The 19,212-nt window shown below is 53.6% G+C and overlaps 2 protein-coding genes across 6 annotated transcripts in view; one reads left to right on the top strand and one right to left on the bottom strand.

Moving 5' to 3' along the window:
- Positions 1-3,667: 3,667 nt before the first annotated feature.
- Positions 3,668-9,724, top strand: NKX6-2 (NK6 homeobox 2). The gene is made up of 3 exons (XM_072629127.1): positions 3,668-4,800; positions 5,673-5,845; positions 9,172-9,724. The coding sequence occupies exons 1-3, from the start codon at positions 4,368-4,370 to the stop codon at positions 9,418-9,420; spliced, it is 855 nt and encodes a 284-aa protein (XP_072485228.1). The 5' UTR covers positions 3,668-4,367; the 3' UTR covers positions 9,421-9,724.
- Positions 9,725-15,340: 5,616 nt separating this feature from the next.
- Positions 15,341-19,212, bottom strand: part of INPP5A (inositol polyphosphate-5-phosphatase A) — a 227,238-nt gene continuing 223,366 nt past the window's right edge. For 3 of the 5 annotated variants that reach the window (XM_072629126.1, XM_072629123.1, XM_072629125.1), the window contains 2 exons: positions 18,090-18,158; positions 15,341-16,962 (listed from right to left, as the gene is read on the bottom strand). In XM_072629126.1, the coding sequence (XP_072485227.1) occupies positions 16,870-16,962; positions 18,090-18,158 (162 nt within the window). In that variant the 3' untranslated portion in view covers positions 15,341-16,869. Of the gene's footprint in view, positions 16,963-17,051; positions 17,140-18,089; positions 18,159-19,212 lie in introns of all 5 variants that reach the window. The other 2 variants (XM_072629124.1, XM_072629122.1) reach the window with 1 other exon arrangement.

Raw genomic sequence — 19,212 nt, 5'->3', positions numbered from 1 at the left:
ACGACTGGACTCTGGACCAGGAAGGGAGGAAAAGAGGTATGCGTGAGAGAGACAGGGGCTGCAAGTGTATCTGAAAGCACTTCCAGGCTCTCCCCACTTGCTCCTCACCTCCCACACCCCAGAAGCCAACCTGGGGAAAGCCCACTGATTCCGAGGCGAAGCAAACTCAGTGCACCTCAAGTCAACTCCAGTCTGACTTTTGTAGCAGTCTACTGGGCACCCTGCCGATCCTCTGTTCCAGTGAAGCCCAAAGCTGCAGCGCCCCCCATACTGGGGCCTCTCTAACCCCAAACTCGACGTTCCCACCAAGGGGAGAGCCTTTCCTTTCAAAGCTCGCTGTGCAGTTAGGGTTGGGGTTAGAGAGTGGGGAAGACATCTGGCCATCCATTCTACCAATCAGTCAGGCAATAAACATTTAGTGAGAGCTTACTAAGTGTCAGACGCTGGGTTAAGTGCTGGAGGGTAGAGGAGGGTGCCCGGGGCTGGCACAGACTTTCCAGGGCTGCAGCCAGGCGCTCTGCCCTGGGCGACTGGAGGTCCGAGTCTCTCCAGCAGCCTGAGCCCAGCAGTTCGGGATCTCTCAGGGAATCCCATCCCCACCTCGTTTGCATGTAGCGCTCACACGTCTGGACAATTCACTTCTGCGCCACCGAACTGTCCCCAGCCCAGGGGCGGCAGGGCCCCTGCACTCGGGGCTGCTGCCCCGGGCACTTGTGAGCACACAGGTACAGACATACCCGCAACCTCGCCTAGCCAAGTATACACCGCCTCCCACTCAGAAGCGCCCCCCACCCAAAGTCACTCCCAAAATCTTTCAGTCACAACCCACAGGCTCAGGCCTGCATACAAGCTGCCGGCATACTCTAGCCCAGAAGGCCCTCTACTAAGCTCTGGGGCAGACTCGGTCCCCTCTCCCTACCGCTTACCCCACCCCTAGCCCTTGGCAATCAGACGTGAATGCCTTAGGGTGCCTCCCATCCACCTTCCTTTCTCCTTCCCAACGCTCCCTTCCGCGGGCCCCCAAACTCCTGTTTCCTCAGGATTGCACCCCGCAGGCTGGAGCGACTGGGCGCATTAGGGGATAACTCGGAAATAGGGGATTAGTCGGGCCTCCATTTTTTACGGCTCTTTTTGAGGAGAAGGCGCGGAATGGAGGAGAAAAAATCCCACCGAGTTTTCAACGGCCAAATCAGGCAACCCTTCCCATACACCTGAACGAAACTCTTTCCACAGGCCCCTTCTTCACTTTCCAGTCGCAGCCCGGCTCCACTCCGCCCTCGGGAAGCTGGGGGAGGGAGTAGAGAGGATCGATGCAAGACATCAGTGTATCAGAATCTGGAAGGCCCAGATCCCACTTCCAACACACACACACCGAACATTCGTCCCTAACTTGGTCTTTTCCCTCTCTCTCCTCATTCTCTGTCTGCTTCTCTCTTTGTGTGTTAATATATATTATATATACATATGCATATATACATATATACACATGCATATACATATAAACATACATACACTCATGTATGCATGTAGGGCACACAGAAGTGTCCCAGGAATCTTGGTGTAGCGTTGAACTTTGATAACATAGCTACACAACACACACATACACACATACATGCACACACATGCACTCATATATGTGTGTACACACGTGTACATACACTCATGCATACGATATTCAGCCAGTGTGGGCAATGAGTAAGGTGCTGAACTTGGAGTCAGTCATACCAGACACAGGCAAAGATCCCAAACTCAGTCGCGGTTTCTTCTCCCGGATTTCCCACCTTCATTAGTTACTTTCCCCAGTCTGGTCAGTGAGGAAGGACTGTCGGGAGATCCCGGGGGCCCACTGCGGGGTGGCAGGGGTCAGGAGGAAGGGGGAGCCTGAGGAGCTGGAGGGTGCAGGGAGCGGCTTGGCAGGTGGGAGGCTGCTGGCCCACAGGCCCTAAACCAACCGAGACAGTGAGAGTGCCTCACTCACGCCTAGGCCACTCCCGTGAGAGGGGACGGGTAGTTGAGCACAGTGCCTGGCACCTAGGAGGCAGCTTAATATATGTCTATTGATAGTAGGTTGCCGATGGCTCCCCCATCCACCGTAGGTTCTGGTGGACTGCCCCTGTTCCTATTCTGTGTCCCTAGTCCAGCTCCTTGCCCCCAATAGGCGCTGAAATGCTTCTCGGATTAATTAATCGGCTTGCCCTTCTGTTCCTTGCACCTCCGCCTCTGCTCAAGGGAGGACCTCCGCCATGGCCTGCGCCCTTCCCCCACCTACCTCTCTCTCTTCCTTGGTCCGATCTGGGTCCCCTTTTCTCCCCTCCCATCCACCACTGTCTCCAGCAGATATTTGGGACGAACGCTGGATCTCCCTCTAGTCCTAGCCAGTTCAAACTGATACAGCCGGGCCCGGGCTCCTTGGGGTGTCGAGTTGGCCTCTCAAGAACTTCTGCGGAAACCCAAGCTTCCGGGAAATTCCAGGCCCCACCCCAAGACGTGGGAGGCCTCTTCCTTTCCCCAAAGCAGACTCCCCATTATCTTCGGAAACCATAAAGGTGCCGACACCACCTCGAACCCAAGAGAGACTGATAGATCGGCAGCAGACAGGAATTTTGCAAACCCCAGCCTCTCCGGTCGTGGGCGCCCAGGTCTCAGGGCCTGCCAGGGCAGATGTGTGGGATATTGAGGGCAAGAGCCCAGTTCTGACCGCTATGGCAGCCTTGTCTGGCTTCCCTCCAGCGAGGGACGCCCTGGCCACTAGAGCACAGGTTTGCTGAGAGAAACAAGAAACTCCGCACATTCCAGGCCCCCCAGGGACCTAGTTCATCCGTTCTTTCGTTGGGCCCAGCCCTCGAGGAAACTCAGGGGCGAGCATTCGGAGATGGCGACCGTTATCCCAAGCCAAGCAGCCAGCGGCTGCTGAGGGCAGCGCAGACTGTCCCGGCCTCTGCTCCTCCTCTCTCTTCCGCCTGGGTCGAGGTCAGGGCCCCAGTAACCTGTTCCTGCCTGGCCTAGCCTCACAGAGCTGCTCCCAGTCCCCTGTAGTAGAGTTTCAGCATCCACCTCCCGAGATCATTAGAGCTTTTCCTTCGGTAGGAGGAGACTCACGGTTTGGCCCACGGCCCTGTATTGTTCTTCAGGGGCCCCTGCCTCTTGTGTCCCACCGTGTCGCTGGGGCCCTGTGGCCCCTGTGGCCCATTTCTCCTATCTCTCCCTCCAGGGCCTACGTCCCTGGGGCCCCCCTCCGTGTCTTTTCTCTCTAATCCTTTCTGCTCCACCCTCCGCGCCCCTGCCCCTATGTCTCCGTCGCGCCCTCCCCCGCCCCGGTCCTCTTCACCCTGGTCGGATGGGCATTTTTCTTTCTGGAATCTGCTGATTCCCACGAGCCTCCCACTCTTGCCTCTAGAAATCGGTCAGCTCGCAGACTGGACCAAGACACTATCGACGTGGTACCGAGTTCCCCGCACAGCATCAGTCCCTCCAGTCAGGCCGGGGACGGGTAGACCTGAGCTGCGCTCCATCAGCGGCCGAATTTACTACGGCCAGGGCTGGGCTACCTGGCTGTCAGCCCGCCCCGTCGCACCTCGTGGAGGGGCTCTGCCCGTGACGCGCATGCAAAGTGGGCGCCGCTCTGGCTCCTCGGCCAATGGGTGCCGTCTCCGGCCAAGGCCCGGCCAATCAGGGTGCGCGCCGCGCAGGTGGCCGGGCGGTTATCAGCGCCTCCAGTGGCGCGCGGCGCTCAGCTCCAAGCAGTCGGGCAGGCCGGGAGGCAGCGAGACAGTGCGGGACGCGGGGACGCAGGGACGCCAGAAGGCAAGGCTGCAGGAGGAGAGAGAGCAGAGGAAGGAAGGAGCTCGGGGACACCGCTCAGAGCCTGCCTGGGAACTGGCCGCCTTTCTCTTTTTCGCTGCGTCTGGCTCAGTCTCTGAGCACGCATTTCCCACTGCGGAGCTCCTGGCCGCCTGCTGGGCCCTGCACTCTTCGCCCTTTTGCTCGCTCCCCAGCTCTGCTGTTGGATTTGCCCAGGCTCCTGACAGCTAGGGACGGACTGCGGGACTTGGCCAAGTCCAGTGCGCAGCTTTGCAAACAGGCCGTTTATCCACCCGGCCGTCTGTCCACTCGTCTGTCCAGCTGCGCGTCAGTCTGCCCTCCTTCTCCGTAGCCTCCTGTGAACATTCCGTGGGCTGGACTCTGACCTTTTGCCGTGGGCACTTGGGGCGCCGCGGATTTCTGCTACCGTAAAGCCCTCCTTCCTCTAGGATATTCGGTATCTAGGCCGGTCCCTCTCAGACCAGGAGGCAGCTCGAGGGGGCGGGCGGCCCGGCGGCCGGGCAGGGGCGCCTCTGGGCCCGCTCCCTCGCCATTGATGGTAACCAATGTTAGCGGTGGGGCCCATGGATGCCAACCCCCGCCAGAGCGCCTTCGTGCTGAGCAGCACGCCTCTGGCTGCTCTCCATAACATGGCAGAGATGAAGACGTCGCTATTTCCTTACGCTTTGCAGAACCCGTCCACCTTCAAGGCTCCCACCCTGAGCGGCCTGAACGCCCAGATGCCCCTCGGTACTCCGCACGGGATCAGCGACATTCTGGGCCGGCCGGTGGGCGCCAGTAGCAACCTTCTCGGCGGCCTGCCGAGAATCAGTGGGCTCGCCACGTCGGCTGGCATGTATTTCAACCCTGCTGCGGCCGCCGCAGCCGCGGTCTCCAGGTACCCAAAGCCCCTAGCAGAACTTCCGGGCCGTCCTCCTATCTTCTGGCCCGGAGTCATGCAGGGCTCCCCGTGGAGGGACCCGAGGATCGCTTGCCCCAGTAAGTGCGGCCTGTCTGGGAGGGGGATAGGGCTTAGGGGAAATGGGGGCGGGGAAGGGGACGGGGAGAAAGTCGGTCCCGATGGAGTTGGGCAGGAGTTCAGCCCTCGCAGTCCGCCCCTGGGCACAGCCCGCGGGGCTTGGAGGCAGAGCTCAGGCATCCTCTTAAACTCAGTGTTACTCCCTACCCACCGGGATCGTTGTGGGTGGAGGCAGCGCTTTCGAAACTCCCCGGGACTTGGGAAGTCCACACGCACTCACGCGCATACACACGCACACGTTCCCTCCGAAGCCGAAGCCGGAACTTGGGGCTCTTGTTTTGAAGTCTAAGTTCCAATGCCAGTTTACCTCAATGTCACAGGCATCATTAAGTACCCGGCCCACGGTGGAGGGAGCCGCCCGAATCCTTCGGCGGCTTTGCCCTGTGGCCTTCCCTTGTGAAGCTAGGGAGTGAGTATATCTACTCCGTGGGCCATGGGAGCCCAGCCCGGCGCCGCTACCTAGGACTCGGTCAGCCACGGCAGCAGGCAGGGCAAAGCGGAGCACTGGGGAGCGTGTGTCCCGTGTGCCTATATGTGAATGTGCATGTACTGGTGTATCTGGGGGCAGGCCCGTAATGGGTTGTGGGTGGTTCCTCCCCTTGGCCTCCCCAGCCCTGCTACCTTCACAAATCCCCCGCCCGCCTTCTCGCTCGCCCGCCTTGCTGTCCCGGCTCCTCCCGGCCGGCCTCCATCTAGGCTGGCAGGAGGGCGGACGTTCCGACCGCTACGACTCTGACTCGGGTTCGAGTCCCGGCAGAGGGGTTGGAGGGAGAGAGGCTGTTCCAGGCAGGAGCCCCGGAATACACCGCGCTCTTGTCGCCCCTCCCCGCAGCTCAGGGCGGCCTGGCGCTGGACAAGGACGGCAAAAAGAAACACTCACGGCCCACCTTCTCGGGCCAGCAGATCTTTGCCCTGGAGAAGACCTTTGAGCAGACCAAGTACCTGGCAGGCCCCGAGAGAGCGAGGCTCGCGTACTCGCTGGGCATGACCGAGAGTCAAGTGAAGGTGAGCCGGGGCCGGGGGAGGGTTAGGAGATGAGGAGACCGAAGGGACCAGGCCGTGAGCCGCCCCCGGAAATGGGGAGATTCGTTTGCTGACCCGCAGCAAGCAATTCATACGAACATATAAGCAGTGCCCATGGAGTGCAAAGGCGCTAATCCGAGGGGATTTGTGAGGTCCTGGGTTGCCCCAGGACGTGAATGTGTACTTCTTAAGGCCATTAGCGTGCTTCTAGGGCTTGAATCTGAGGGCTGCCACCAAATCTGGACTCTTTGTCTCAAGTATAGACAGAGATGCAGCAAGGTGTGGGGAATGGACTCCCAAGATGTATGCATGTGTGCATGTGTACCTGTATGTGTGTGCGCGTCCCTCCAAATAAGTGTGTGTGTGTGTGTGGGGGGGAGTTAGGAGCGATTCTCCAAGAATCCAACTTTCCTAAGCACAGTAAAACCATGCTGTGTTTGTGTGTTCGAGTAGTATTACCACACGAGTGATGCTCTCCCGATTGAACGGCAATTCACACATACATTTTATATAAATTGGGATCCTTTCTCCAAAATGATTTTTAAATGGGTATCAGTATGTCTGGGCCACATCAGGGTCCACTGAGGCAAGGTCGCTGACTTTCCTCTCCACATTTACATTCGTGTGTGGATGTAGCCACAAGTTTGGGAGGCCGAGGTTGGGCAGAAACAAAAGACAACTGACCAAGACGCAGCTCTTTTACATCGGGCAGAGAGTAGATTTACATTCTGAATCTGCGACGGGTTCGCAAAAAGCCGGAGAAAGCTGCAGACGGGAGCTTGGCCGGCTAGCGTTGCTTTCTCCAAGAGCCCAGGTCCCTAAAATCCGTAAAGTAAATGGTCCCTTCCAGAGGGATCGGCGGACTGGGCTATCGAGGACCGACTAGAGCTCCATTGCTATAAGCGCATCTAAGTTCACATTTCAATTAAATTATGCTAAAACATGTGTATTTAACACGGATCAATTTCATAAAGTTAAAAGAAAACTTTTGTATCATTCAAATCGTGTGTGTGTGTGTAACATTGGAATCTATTTCTCTAAAAGCATACTTTCCTGTCTGCATTTAGAGTATATTTTCCCCTTCTCTCTCTGAGCAAGTCTAATGTTGGACTCCATTTTCTTGAGAACCTACTTCTCGATCCACATTTTAATTGTATGTTTTTATGTGAGTATCATATTAGGGTCCTTTTCTCAGATAATCGCCTTCCTGCCTATATACATATAACACGGGACGCTTTTCTCTAAGAACAGACATTCCTGTTGGCATTTAAAGTGTGATCTCTGCCTCTGTCTCTCTGAAAATATACTTTTCTGTCCACCTTTAAATTATATTATGTATGCATGTGGATTTACTGGATTGTGGTCCATTTCTCCAAGAACATATAGGTTCACATTTAAAGTATATGCTCTGTAAGTCTATCTCTCTCTTCCTCCCTCACTGTATGATTCTGTCTCTGTCTCTATCTATCCGTGTCTGTCCCTCTCACACACATTAGATTTTGATGTTTTTTTCCTGAGAAAAATTCTTGCCTATACACATTTAAATTATATCATTCATGAGTGTAGATTTAATTATTGTAGCCTCTTTCTTCAAGAACATAAATGTTCCCATTTAAAATACGCTTTTTTTCCTGTTTCTTATCTCTGTCTCTCCGTGTTTGTCTCTCTCCGTTCTGTTTGTCTGCGAACATATTTGCCTGTTCATATTTAAATACTATTATTCTGGAGTGTGGACTTTTGAATTGCGTAGTCCATTTCTCCAAAACCATAAATGTTCATATTTAAAATATTCTCTCTCTGTCTCTTTTCTATCTGTCTCTCGTCTCCGTCTCTCTCACGTCAGGTCTGTTTCTTTGAGAACATATTGGCTTGTGCATAATTAAATCATATTATTCATGAGTGTAGCTTTACTGGATTGTATTCCTTTTCTCCAAGGACATAAATGTTTGCATTTCTACTATACGAACTTTAAGCTCTGGCTACCCTATAGCCTGTTGGGCTCTTTATTTCTCTGAGAATACACTTTTAGTTATGAACATCGTGTCTGCCTGTGTACATTATGCTCAGGACTTAGCCCAGCGCTTGGCACACCACGCTTTAGATAAAACGCTAGTTGACTGACTGACCGACCGACTGATCGTATGTAGTAATACTGGGATTTCTTTCTCCCACGACCTTCTTTTCTATTCGCGTTTACCGGACGCTCTCTCTCCATTTTTTTTTTTTTTTTGGTCCAGAACATTGGGTTTCATTTCTCCGAACACACATGCCCCAGCAGTACCTACCGAAACCTCAATGGTCGGCCCACTTAGGCCTTAGTGTGGCCACCGGCTTTCCTCCTTCCCCCGACCCCAGCAGTTCTGGCGAAAGGTTGAAGTGGGTCGAGTTGGGCAGAGGAGGTCCCCGTAGCCCGAGGGTCCTTCTTTCATTTCATTGATTTAGACAATAATGGGGGGGGGGGGGGGGAGGGGAGGAAGCAAAAGAGAGATTTTCGACTTTTCTCAGTGCCAACCTCCAAGGCTCTGAAGGCCGGCCGAAGCGGGTTTTCTGAGGCCTCGGGATTTTCTGGAGTTTAAGTAGATCAGGGAGAAAACCTTTTCCCCGACCTTTTCCTTTCCATCTAGCCATTACCCCCTCCTCACCCTCTTCTTAAATTTTGTCGTTTTTCAACAACTCTGAAATGGCCATGGGATCGCAGGAGGTTTTCGGGGTCTGGCTCCATGGGCGCCTTGCTTCCCAATTTTGACCTCAATGCCTCGGTTCCAAGACACTGTGCGTTTGCCTCTGTGTGCGTTCGAGTTCTTTTGTGACCAAAGGATGCTCCTTCTCCACCGAGGTCTCTGAGAAATGGGGCCGGGCTTGCCCAAAGTGTTAGTGAATGGGGGAGTTTTCCAGAGCGGTTAGGTAGTGGGGCTGGTCCCGGGGGGAGGAAGGGGGAGCGCCTTTCCATTGCCCGAAAGAGGGAACTTCCCTTGAGAGAAGAGCCCTGGACAAGGGCTAATGTGCGGGGTGATAGCAATAGAACCTCCAAGTCCTGGTGTGGGAAAAGACTGGATCTGTGTGCACACACGTGTGTGTGTGCGTGTAAATGTGTGCGCTTGTGTCTGTGGGTCTGCGCGCGCGTGTGTGTGCGTGCGTGTATCTGTATCTGTGCGTGTGCGCGCTTGTGTCTGTGGGTCTATGCGTGTGCGTATGTGTGTGTGCAGGGGTGGCACCCAGGGTTTCAGTTGCCCAGTACTTCCCCCCACCTCTAGCCCTCTCTAGCCTTCCCCGGGCCCCCATCCACATGTCCTCGTGTCTCGTCCCAGGTGTGGTTCCAGAACCGGCGAACCAAGTGGCGGAAGCGGCACGCGGCCGAGATGGCGTCGGCCAAAAAGAAACACGACTCGGAGACCGAAAAGCTGAAGGAAAGCTCGGACAACGAAGACGATGACGAATACAATAAGCCCCTGGACCCCAACTCGGACGACGAGAAAATCACGCGCTTATTGAAAAAGCACAAATCCACAAACTTGGCGCTGGTCAGCCCGTGCAGCAACAACTCGGACGCTTTGTGAGTGCCAGAGAGGCAGAGGGCTCGGGCTCTAGAGGAGCTGAGGCCCCGGGTCGCCCCAGATGTGGGGGACCCCCCAGGACTGGCGGCCCCTTGGCCTCCTGCCCCGCTCCCTCCCCCCCAGGTCTGGCCTGACCGCTCCTTCCCTGCCTGGCCCTTCCCCCGACCGCCTCAGCAGACTCGTGTGTCGCCAACCATGTCAGAGGGCGACTTCTCTGTCGTGCGTGGCTGGTGAAATGTGGCGCGTGTTGTACAGCCGAAATGTATGTGGGATGTATATATTTTTTACAGAATAAGTTATGAAACCCTCTAACGTCTCCTTACTGCCTTTTGGACGGTTGGGGCAGGGGTGTAGGGCAAGGGGGTGGCTGTGGTTTCGTGTGTTCAGGACAGTTGCTTCGCTAGTCACCTCTTCTCCCCAACTGGTGCGGGCTCCCAGAATGTTCAGTAGTGTGGACCCCTAGAGCCCGACTGCTCCTGCTTCCCGTCTCTTGCCTCCCTGAGCCCTGGGTTCTGGGGCTCCACAAAACCCGATCAGAGTCGAAAACGGAGGTAGAGGTTGAAGAGGACAGAACAGGAGACAGAACGGAACACGCGAGTGCAAGGAGACAGGCGGGGGAGAGGGCAGAAATCCACCGATACGAGAGCGCAGAGTCAGGGAAGACAAAGACAGAACCATAAAGAGGGACTGGCCCGAGAACCCTCCACAGAGGCCGGGCAGTGGACAAGCCTGGGCTGGGCTCCACCCCATCCAAGGCTCCTGCCCCGAGGGGGCCCTGCGCTGGGCGAGCTCGGTTCAGGTGAAATCCTGGTGAAGGTGGGTAGCCCCCCGCCGGTTCTTTCGGCCTAGCCGGGACCCTCCTTGAACCAAGCCCAGAGGACCAGGGAAGAGCTGGGAGTGCAGGAGTTCTTTCTGGAGGCTCTCCTGCTAGTGTCCCTTCTTCTGGTAGTCAGGTTCCTCGGTCCTCTCCTCCCCGTCTTTGGGCCTGTGTCGGTCGGTCCTGCGCCCAGCCCCAGAGCCTCTCACCGCTCCCTTCCCCACAACCCCCCAGCTCGCTGCCCGGCTCCGGATCCCTGGGCTCACTGATGCGGTGGTTCCCGTCCCTTTTCCACATGCCCCATTCTCCCTCCTGTTTGCTTGGGTGTGCAAAGAGAGACCGAGGGCTTGGAGTTCCGATGATTGCCTCGCTTTGGCCCCACGCCACCCCCCAACTCCCACTCCTTCCCACCCCTACCTGCATCCCCCAAGTGCCCCCCTCCAGGCTCTCTCTGGAGTTCTCTCTGTTTCCTCCCTAGTAACCCTCCAAAGCTGTCACCGGGAAAGAACAGGGACGCATCCCTCCTGCTCACCTGGGTCTCTAAAGAGCCCGGGGGTCCCTGCAGAGCATCGGACACAGGGGCAGCCTAATGTGTAGTTTCTAGTCCTCAACTCCAGCCAGCATCTCAGGTTGAGGGAGACCATGCTCTCCGCCTCCGGCCAGCACCCGCATTCCGCAGACTGTTAGTGGCATCCCCGAAAGCAGACTGGTGTCCTGGTCTCCTGGCGACCCTCAGGAAAGGGGTGGTGGGGAGAGGAGGGCCCTCCCAGTGACAGGGCCCATGTCACGGGACACCCCGAGTGGTCGAGGAATCCATGGTGAGGCCTCTCACTGTCTCCTAGGTGGAGCTTTGCCATCAGAGGAGTGCAAGATCAGGGACTGTCCTGCCTGGGCATCCCCTGCTCTCTGCCCCAAGGATACTCCAGACTGTTGGCGCAAAGGCCATCCTGTCAGAAGTTCAGTGCTCCAGGAATCTAGGGTTCCATCTCCTGTGACGCCCATTTAACCTAATGCCCCTACTCACCCCCAGAGTCCCTCAGAATATCCTGACATTCTCATCCAAGCCTGCCTTTTCCAGAACAGGGCTGCTACATCGCAGAGCAGGGGTCCTGCTAGTGGGAGGGATGTTCCCCAGGAAGGCTCCAGGTGAGAGAGTCTGGATGCAGGGGCCCAGCTCCAGTGGGCTGTCCTCTGAGGTGGAAGAACATCACAAAAAACAGCAGTCCTTAGCTACCTCCCCTCCTCCTACCTAAAGCGAAAGGAAAAGAATCCATTTGATTCCAGGTCTTTTAGTTAAGCCTCTGTTCTGTGATGTAGCAGTCCTGGTCTGTGTGACCTCAGGGACAGTTCAGTGTTGGGGGGCAGTCATCATTGGGGGGTCCAGCAGGTCTCCAAGGCTCTTTTCTATTCCCAGGTGTCTTTGTTTTTGTAGAATAATCCCATGTATAGCTGGTCTAGCCCTACTGACTAGTTGAGGGACCAGGGCAGGAGACCGGTCAGGACTGGGGAGTCTGCCTGGTTCTCACCTCTGCGTGAGTTCAAGAAAGCTTTGAGGAAGCTTGAACTCAGGCCTTCCTGACTCCACGGGTAGCTGGGTGGCACAGTGGATAGAGTGCCAGTCGGGAAAGCTCATCTTTCTATGTTCAAATCTGGCCTCAGACATTTTCTAGCTGTGTGAACCTGGGCAAATCACTTCACCCTGTTTGCCTCAGTTTCCTCATCTGTAAAATGAGTTGGGGGAGGAAATGACCAGCCACTCCAGGATCTTTGCCAAGGAAACCTCAACTGGGGTCATAAAGAGTTGGACATGACTGAAAAAACTGACCAACCACTTCCTGACTCCAGGTCCAGCACTGCCTTCTGGCCCAAGTCCCTGGAGGTTGGGGGCAGGGGTTAGGGGGGAGGAGAAGGGCAGGCTTTACAGGGACAATGGGAATGAATATGGGCCCCATCCAAATAAATTTAGCAAACACCCTTGGGAGTCATGCACCCTTAAGCAGTCCTCCATCACTCATTGCCTCCAGCTGTCTGTGCTTAGAGCTGGCCACAAAGGCTCTATGAAGGGATCTCCTCATCTGTAAAATGGGGATACATACTGTATTCTCTAACTCCCACAGTGGGTACAAGGAGCCAGAGAGAGCTTTCAAAAATGCTTTGCAACACTTTCCCCTCTACAACCAACAACACATTAGCATCTTAATTTAATGTTGATTAGGAAACAATCAGATTCACCAAATCTTTTATTAAGCATTGACTATGTCCAAAGTTCTGTACTAGGCATGGAACTCATTGAACAAAATGATTACTTAAAGTGGGGAGGGGTATAGGCAGACAGTGCTTTTGAGATCGCCAAATGACTCGTCCCTCAAATTTGAGGCTGTCAAAGTGTATTATTGATGAGTTATAACTTGTTTTGTCAAAAGATCTCAAGCTCGTGCATAAATCTAGAGCAGGGGTCCCCAAAAGAGGCCCAGAAGGAGGCAGCAGGGGAAGGTCTTGCATTGAGATGGGCAGATTCCTCTAAGGCAAAGAAGCCCCTGACCACCTTTGTTGGGAGGCCGTCCCTGAGATCCAAGCAGTGTACCCAATGGGCCACATCATTCTGTGTCCCTGAGACACACCAGGTACCCTCTGGTGGGAGACAGCATTCTCTTTCTTATTTTACCTCTTAACTATTTCTGCAACTGTTATTTCACACTTCCCATTTTCCTAGCTTTTCTCCAGCCCAGTGTGATAGTGACTTGGTCCAAGCCTGGGTCAAACTGGCACTGTCGCTGCTTTGGGAACCCTTTCCCCCACCTCCTTGCTGTGTCCCATTCATCCATAGCCCTCCGGATGGGGCCCATCGTCATCACAGGGGACATTCTCAGGTCCCTGTCCAATTTGCCAAGGGTTCATTGGAGTCTCTCAGCCCCTCTGGGCTCAGGAGATATTGCTTATATAGTAACAGCAGTAGAGAGGCAGGTTTAGAACTCAGGCCACATCTAGCCCATTGGGCTGAGGTTTTGGTGCCAGGTAATGCTTTAAAGGGCTAACCTTTCCCGATTTGGGCAGGGAGTAGAGAGGATGGGGGAAAGTTTTTGGGTAAGGCAAAATTATTTTCCCTGGGGTAGTGGGGTGGCAGCTTATATTTCACAAACCCCAGGTAAGAAAGGGGTGGGGCTTATGTTTCACAAACTGACAGCTAGTAAGTGATGAGGCTGGATTTGAACTCAGGAAAATGAGCCTTCCTGATTGCGGCGGGGGGGGGGGGGGGGGGGGGTGGGGAGAAGGAGAGGGGAGGAGCTAATGGAGGAAATCTCCAAATTCTCTTGCAGGTCATTTTTAGATGACTTTCTATACTTTTGAAAGGGAAGGTCAAAAGGGACAAGATTTTTAAAATAACCTCTCTTCTCTTTGTTTGCTCACCTGAATGAGCCCAGCCTTAGAGCAAATCACTGTCCAGAGAAGGGCAGCCTAGGCTAGTTCATGGGAAGGGATCGTTTCACCTGGGAGTCAGGGTGCTAGACACCTATTCACTGTCTGACCTTGGGCAGGTCTTTCAATGTCCGTGGGCCTCAGGATGATGGATTGGGCTTCCCTGACCCTGAAGGTACATGACCACTCTTGGAATCCTCTGCCTGAGAGATGCGTCCTCCCCATCCTCTCCCCACCCCACCCCCGCTTGCCCCGCCCCCCTCCAGCCAGTGGAGCTGGCATGGGCCCTGGGGACATGGAGCTTGGCCACCGAAGTCACTGCTGCTGCTGCCCAGGAGCCCATTGTGGGCTGACTTACTTCAATGTGATGATAAAAACACTCCATCTTTTAGCCTGTGTGTGTGTGAGCACATACGAGCACACTAAATCCACATAGATGAAATGATTCCATTTAGAATGGAATCTTGGTTTTCACTCCCATATTACCTTTGGCATGCATTGGGGCAGCCTGCTCAGCTCTGATGTCCCAAGCTTGTCCTCAGGGTCAAGGGTTCCACACTTCCCCAGGAAGCAGGGAGAAGCTCAAATCTTTCCTGCCCATGGCCTCCATCAGGCCCATGTCTGCCTGGCTTCTGGCAGCTGGTTGAACACTGGCTCCCAGGAGGGAGCAGAAGCTGGCTTGCTATAGAGGTGGGGAGAAGGGAGGAAGGTGGCATTGAAAAGGAGCCACTCTCACTGACAGTTGGTTATAGCAGCTCTTCCAGGAGGTGGGGAGACTGAGTGAGGCCCAGTAAGTGGCTGATTATCTGTGGTCCAGCCTGGTGAAGTCTGGCCTCCTGGACATGATTATTTTGGCCAAAGCAGCTTGGAAGTGCTTGGACTCCACAGGCTGGGCAGTGCCACAGTGCTGTTCTGGTGGTCTCACATCTCTAGGGTTCTTGTAGAATCAGGTGGAGATCAAGGAGCAGGTTGAGGGAGATGCCCACTCCCTCTGAAGGAGGCAGGGTACACAGACATATAACCACTCAGAAGAGAAAGCTGGGAATTTCTGAAACCAGGAGTTACTCCTAACTGAATCACTTTGGAGCATGCTGGAGATAAATTGAAATAGCATGACTTTGCCTCAAGTATGTGTTTAATTCTTGTCTTTGTCGACATGCCTAGGGGTTTTTGTGGGCCCTATCAGTCTCTTTCCCTTCAAATCAAAGGTTTACGTGGGGCAGGGGATTTCCCACTGGTGATGGACAGGCCATGGTATAGGAGGGCCCTGAGCAAACCTGGGTTCAGGTGACCTGGCTTTCAGAGGAGGCTGTACCATGTGCCCTGAAGTGGGCAATTATGCCTGCCAATGATCCATATAGGGCTGCTGGGACGGATTGAAGGAGAGGGTCTCCAAAGTACTCAGAGCTCCATGGGTGGGCTAGCATGGCCAGCCATTGTTTCCCCTTCTTCCTCCCTCCTTGCCACATCCCTTGTACCTTTGGCTACCCTGGGGCACATGGCTCCTTTCATAGATCATCTGTGTACTTCTTACAGCTTGCCTACAGCATTCTCATCCAACTTCGGAATTGGGGACCTCTCTGAAATCAGCTGTCTAGCCATAAAGAAGCCAGATCTCTGTTGCTCTTTAATGGAGATGTGAGAAACACCCTCTGCCCTGTCCAGGAAAACAAAACACGGAAGCAAACATTGTCACCAAGATCAATTTTATTGCTCGAGAACAGAGTTCTCATTTCTCAAGGCCTTCCAAGTCATTTCATAAGTGAAATTCACGATTAAGAGAATTACCCACATTAACTGGCAGTGCAGCATGCGATGCTGGCCACGGGTCAGGCCACGGCATTTCCCCCCCTCCAGAGGCATATACACCCAAATCTGGCAGCACTAGCAACAGAACAACTCCTGCCAGCGGACACAGACACCCCAGCATCGTAGTGATTTCTGCCCCATCCAGCGCCCGACAAATGCCCTCTCCAGTCCGTGAGCTCTGTAGTGTTCTACATGAATCGATAAAACCCACACTTGTGTTTCATCACAGACTCGCTAATAGCCTTTGAATGTTGTACCGAGCTTAGGTGGGGGACCAAGGTGTAGGGGAGAGGAGACCTCTGGTGACATAAGGTGAGTTCATGGGCTGGAGATCCAGAGCGGCGTGCCTTGGGCATGGGCAGGGGCCAGGGGCTGGCGGGTTCCTAAACTTCGGACCTACCTATAGTGAGAAGCAGTTTCTACCTGAAGCAGATGAAGTTGCTTTTATTTCTTCCATGATGTTATTGTTGTCATCAAGACTACTTGGCACCAAGGACAGCGACAAAGGAAAGACATTTGGAACAGGTCATAAAATTCTGAAAGGGGACACCATCCACCCAGCCTAGCTATGACATCACATTCCATCCTTAAGGAGTACAGAAAAAGGAGGAGGGGGTGATTACCATATGAGGGCTGGGAGAGGGTCTTGTCTCTTCTAACCCACCAAGGGGCACAGGGCAGTATGGGGTTTATTCTAAAGGTTCTGGTGGCTGGTATGTATGGAACTAAATCAACCTTGGGCTCCAGTAGGAGTGGCTGACTGTACACCACTCACAGGCGTTCAGACCGGAAAGTCTATTTAGCCTAAGTTTTGGTAAGATTTATAAATTATTTTTAAAAAGTATATATATATATATATACGCATATATATATATATATATGTATATATATATATATGGAAAGCAGCTGCAGTGTGATTCAAAAAACCATGGACCATGGCAGTAGAGTAAATAACATGGAACCGGGGAAACACAAGGCCTATCAGTAAAAATCACAAACGAGTCAACGAGAGGACAAGCTCCCCTAAGCCGGCGGTGAGAGCATGCCATTACTAAGTATTGCTATCTATCTACACAGTCCAGTGGACAGACCCCCACCGCTGGCCACCCCCAGGGGCTCACAGGAGGCAGAAGTAGCTTCTCCACATTGGCCAACAATGTTAAGAGTTGAAAACGGTGAAATCTAAAATGCAGACTATTTCTGCAGTCTATTAGCGTTTTGGCAACAGGACTGTGACTGATTAAAAAACTCCACATTTCTACTGGACGTCACAGGAACATATAAGACAGTGAGGTATGTGAGGCTCTCCTTGGACAGCGTCCTGGTGCCGAAGCAGAGTGTGTGGCCAGCAGTCTACAAAGGTGGCGCTCAGGACTGTTTATCAATACAGCTGTTAAATAGAATGGTTTTCAGTATACTGCTCGTCCTCCTCCTCTTCCTCCTCCTGGCAGGCTACAAGGCAGTCTCCCGAAAGATCTTCTCATTCCGCTGGCATCTTCTTCCTACCAAGGAAGGAGCACCCATTAGCCCAGAGTCCGTGCAGAAGGAAAGGTTGCATCGCAAAGGGGAACTGTAATAAAGGGATATTTACCAACACGTCACTGCACGACACAACACTTGTGCATATGAGCACTGGGTTTACCTGCCCCCGGAGCGATGCGGAAGGACAGGAACACCGGCTGCAGTGGGGAGAAGAGGAGAAGCCGTCAGGGCTGAACTCGAGCTGAGCCATTGGCTCAGGGCTGAACTGCCGGGTGGGGCACCAGAGCCACCATCCCTCCCTGCCTCCCACCTAGCTCCCAGGGGACAGCTCTCATCCAATCCAGTCTGATCCAGCAGGGCAGGGGCCTGTCAATTGGTGGGGCAGGGTTGAGGCTGAGGGGTTGCCACTCCAGGCTTGGGGACAAGGGGCTCCATGGGGTTAATGTTTAATCACAGCAGCCAAAGGACCACCTGGAAGACACCAGGCTTCTATTTCATAACAAAGGTCTCATCGCCACATCCAGGGGGAGGAAGCCTAACTTGAGAATTCCCAATTAATTCACCAATAATGTGACCGAAGCAAAGAAAGGGGCCTCTACTGAAACCTCCCTTGTGTGCACCAGGCAGCGCTAAAGGTGCGCTGCTCAGGAAGACGTTAGGAAGAAAAGGTGCCTTTGCTTCTGTTTTGGAAGAGGAAGGGAAACAAGAGCACCCTCTGCTTTATTTATCTCATGCTCCATACAAGTGATTTGGGAGGTGTGCTCTTGTCTCCTGAGGGATATTTCATGGGCAGTGCCTCAGACAAGGGGCTGGGGGGTCTCATATAGGATGCCTGGGTCCTGGGCCTGGACAGACTGCTCTTGTACCTAGCACAGTTTGTAAGATGATAAAGAAACTGGACCCAAGAAAACACAATTCAAATAATATGTGAATTCATATTGAGGGGGAAATGGGGAATAAAAATCCTCCAGAAAATGTTCATGTGGTTGGTCTGCCCCCTGACAACACCTCCCTTGGCTCCTGGGGCCTTGGGTCTTAAGGAGAGGTTCAGCAGTTCAGGCACACAGAGCTAAGAGGCACCACCCTTCTTGAGCGGGCTCCTAATCTGCCTGCATTTGCCAGCCTTCTGGGTGACAATTTTAAATACCTTGTGATCTCCCATGCAGACGCTGGGTCCGATGTTGTCATAGGTCACAATCTTCTCATCATTTTCAGACTAGGAAAAGACAAAAGGGAGAAGGGGGGGGTCAGTTTGGAGAGTGGCAGCTGAGTCAGGACAAGAGCAGTCACTGAGATGGTGGGCCTACCATGGCTGAGGCTGCTGAGAGACACCCAGGTCACTGACAAGGTCTTTGGAACAAGGCTAGTACTCAGGCAAATGTCAGAATATTTTCCCAAGAAAGGCCCCTGAGAACCTATCCTAGAGCCTTGCCTTTCTGGACAGGGCCACCGTCTCTGTGGCCTGGACTCTGCCTCGGACATCTCTATCATGTGGCCAGCAGGCACTCTGGGCAGGAGGTGGGATTCTGCTCTACCACACCAAAGTTTTGTTTTTGTCTCTGTAGCCCCTGTGCTAAGTCCAGGGTTCACTATGTAATAGAAGTTTCATAAATGAATTGATAATGGAAGCAAATATGATTATTCCCCCTGTCTGAGATGTAACTCCAGCCACCTCATTCTCCTAAACATGCTGGGGCTCTGGGTGGGTGTGGGATCTCAGGACCCACCAGCAAAGGATTTAGGGACTTAGCTTATAAAACAGTTAAAGTGATTTTAAAAAACCCTATTTAGGGATATGAATTGTCAACAGAATATCTGGGTCAACCTTTCAGGTCTCTCCCCTGCAGGCTAGTCTCTGGGCTAGGATTTGGGGCAGTTTTGGGGCCCTGGGGACTCAGTTCAAGTCCCTGGGTCTGGTCCCCGAGAGTACGAGGCAGTCCAAGAGTTCTACGCTGCTCCCTGGCCTGGAGACTGGTCTGAGTCTCATCAGATGCCCATTAACCACCTGCTTTCTGCCACCCCCTTCCCGCTTGCTGCACTGTGGACGTGGGCAAGGTACACCTCAGTCCAGACCTCACAAGGATGACATATGGTGGCGGGGTGGAGAGGCCAGGGTCCGAGTCACAGACATAGAAGCCTGCTTTGGCTGGGGAGTCCAATCTATTGCTGGGCTAGGCAGGAACAGCACACCTGAGTTGTATTCTATACTCTAATTTAAAAGAAACCAAACTCCATTCAAGTTTGAAGTTTCTTTTCAAACCCTGTTTTCT

The sequence above is a fragment of the Notamacropus eugenii genome, chromosome 1 (assembly GCF_028372415.1).
Source record: "Notamacropus eugenii isolate mMacEug1 chromosome 1, mMacEug1.pri_v2, whole genome shotgun sequence".
Classification (NCBI taxonomy): Eukaryota; Metazoa; Chordata; class Mammalia; order Diprotodontia; family Macropodidae; genus Notamacropus; species Notamacropus eugenii.
Note: the sequence above shows the minus strand (reverse complement) of the source record. Positions and strands in the feature narration are given on the sequence as shown.

What these genes read in the sequence shown, in the direction of transcription:
- NKX6-2 (XM_072629127.1), top strand. Translation starts at nt 4,368, where the DNA reads ATGTTAGCGGTGGGGCCCATGGATGCCAACCCCCGCCAGAGCGCCTTC. An exon ending in CCCGAGGATCGCTTGCCCCA is followed by an intron (nt 4,801 to 5,672) that starts GTAAGTGCGGCC and finishes CCCTCCCCGCAG; the next exon opens with CTCAGGGCGGCCTGGCGCTG. An exon ending in TGACCGAGAGTCAAGTGAAG is followed by an intron (nt 5,846 to 9,171) that starts GTGAGCCGGGGC and finishes GTCTCGTCCCAG; the next exon opens with GTGTGGTTCCAGAACCGGCG.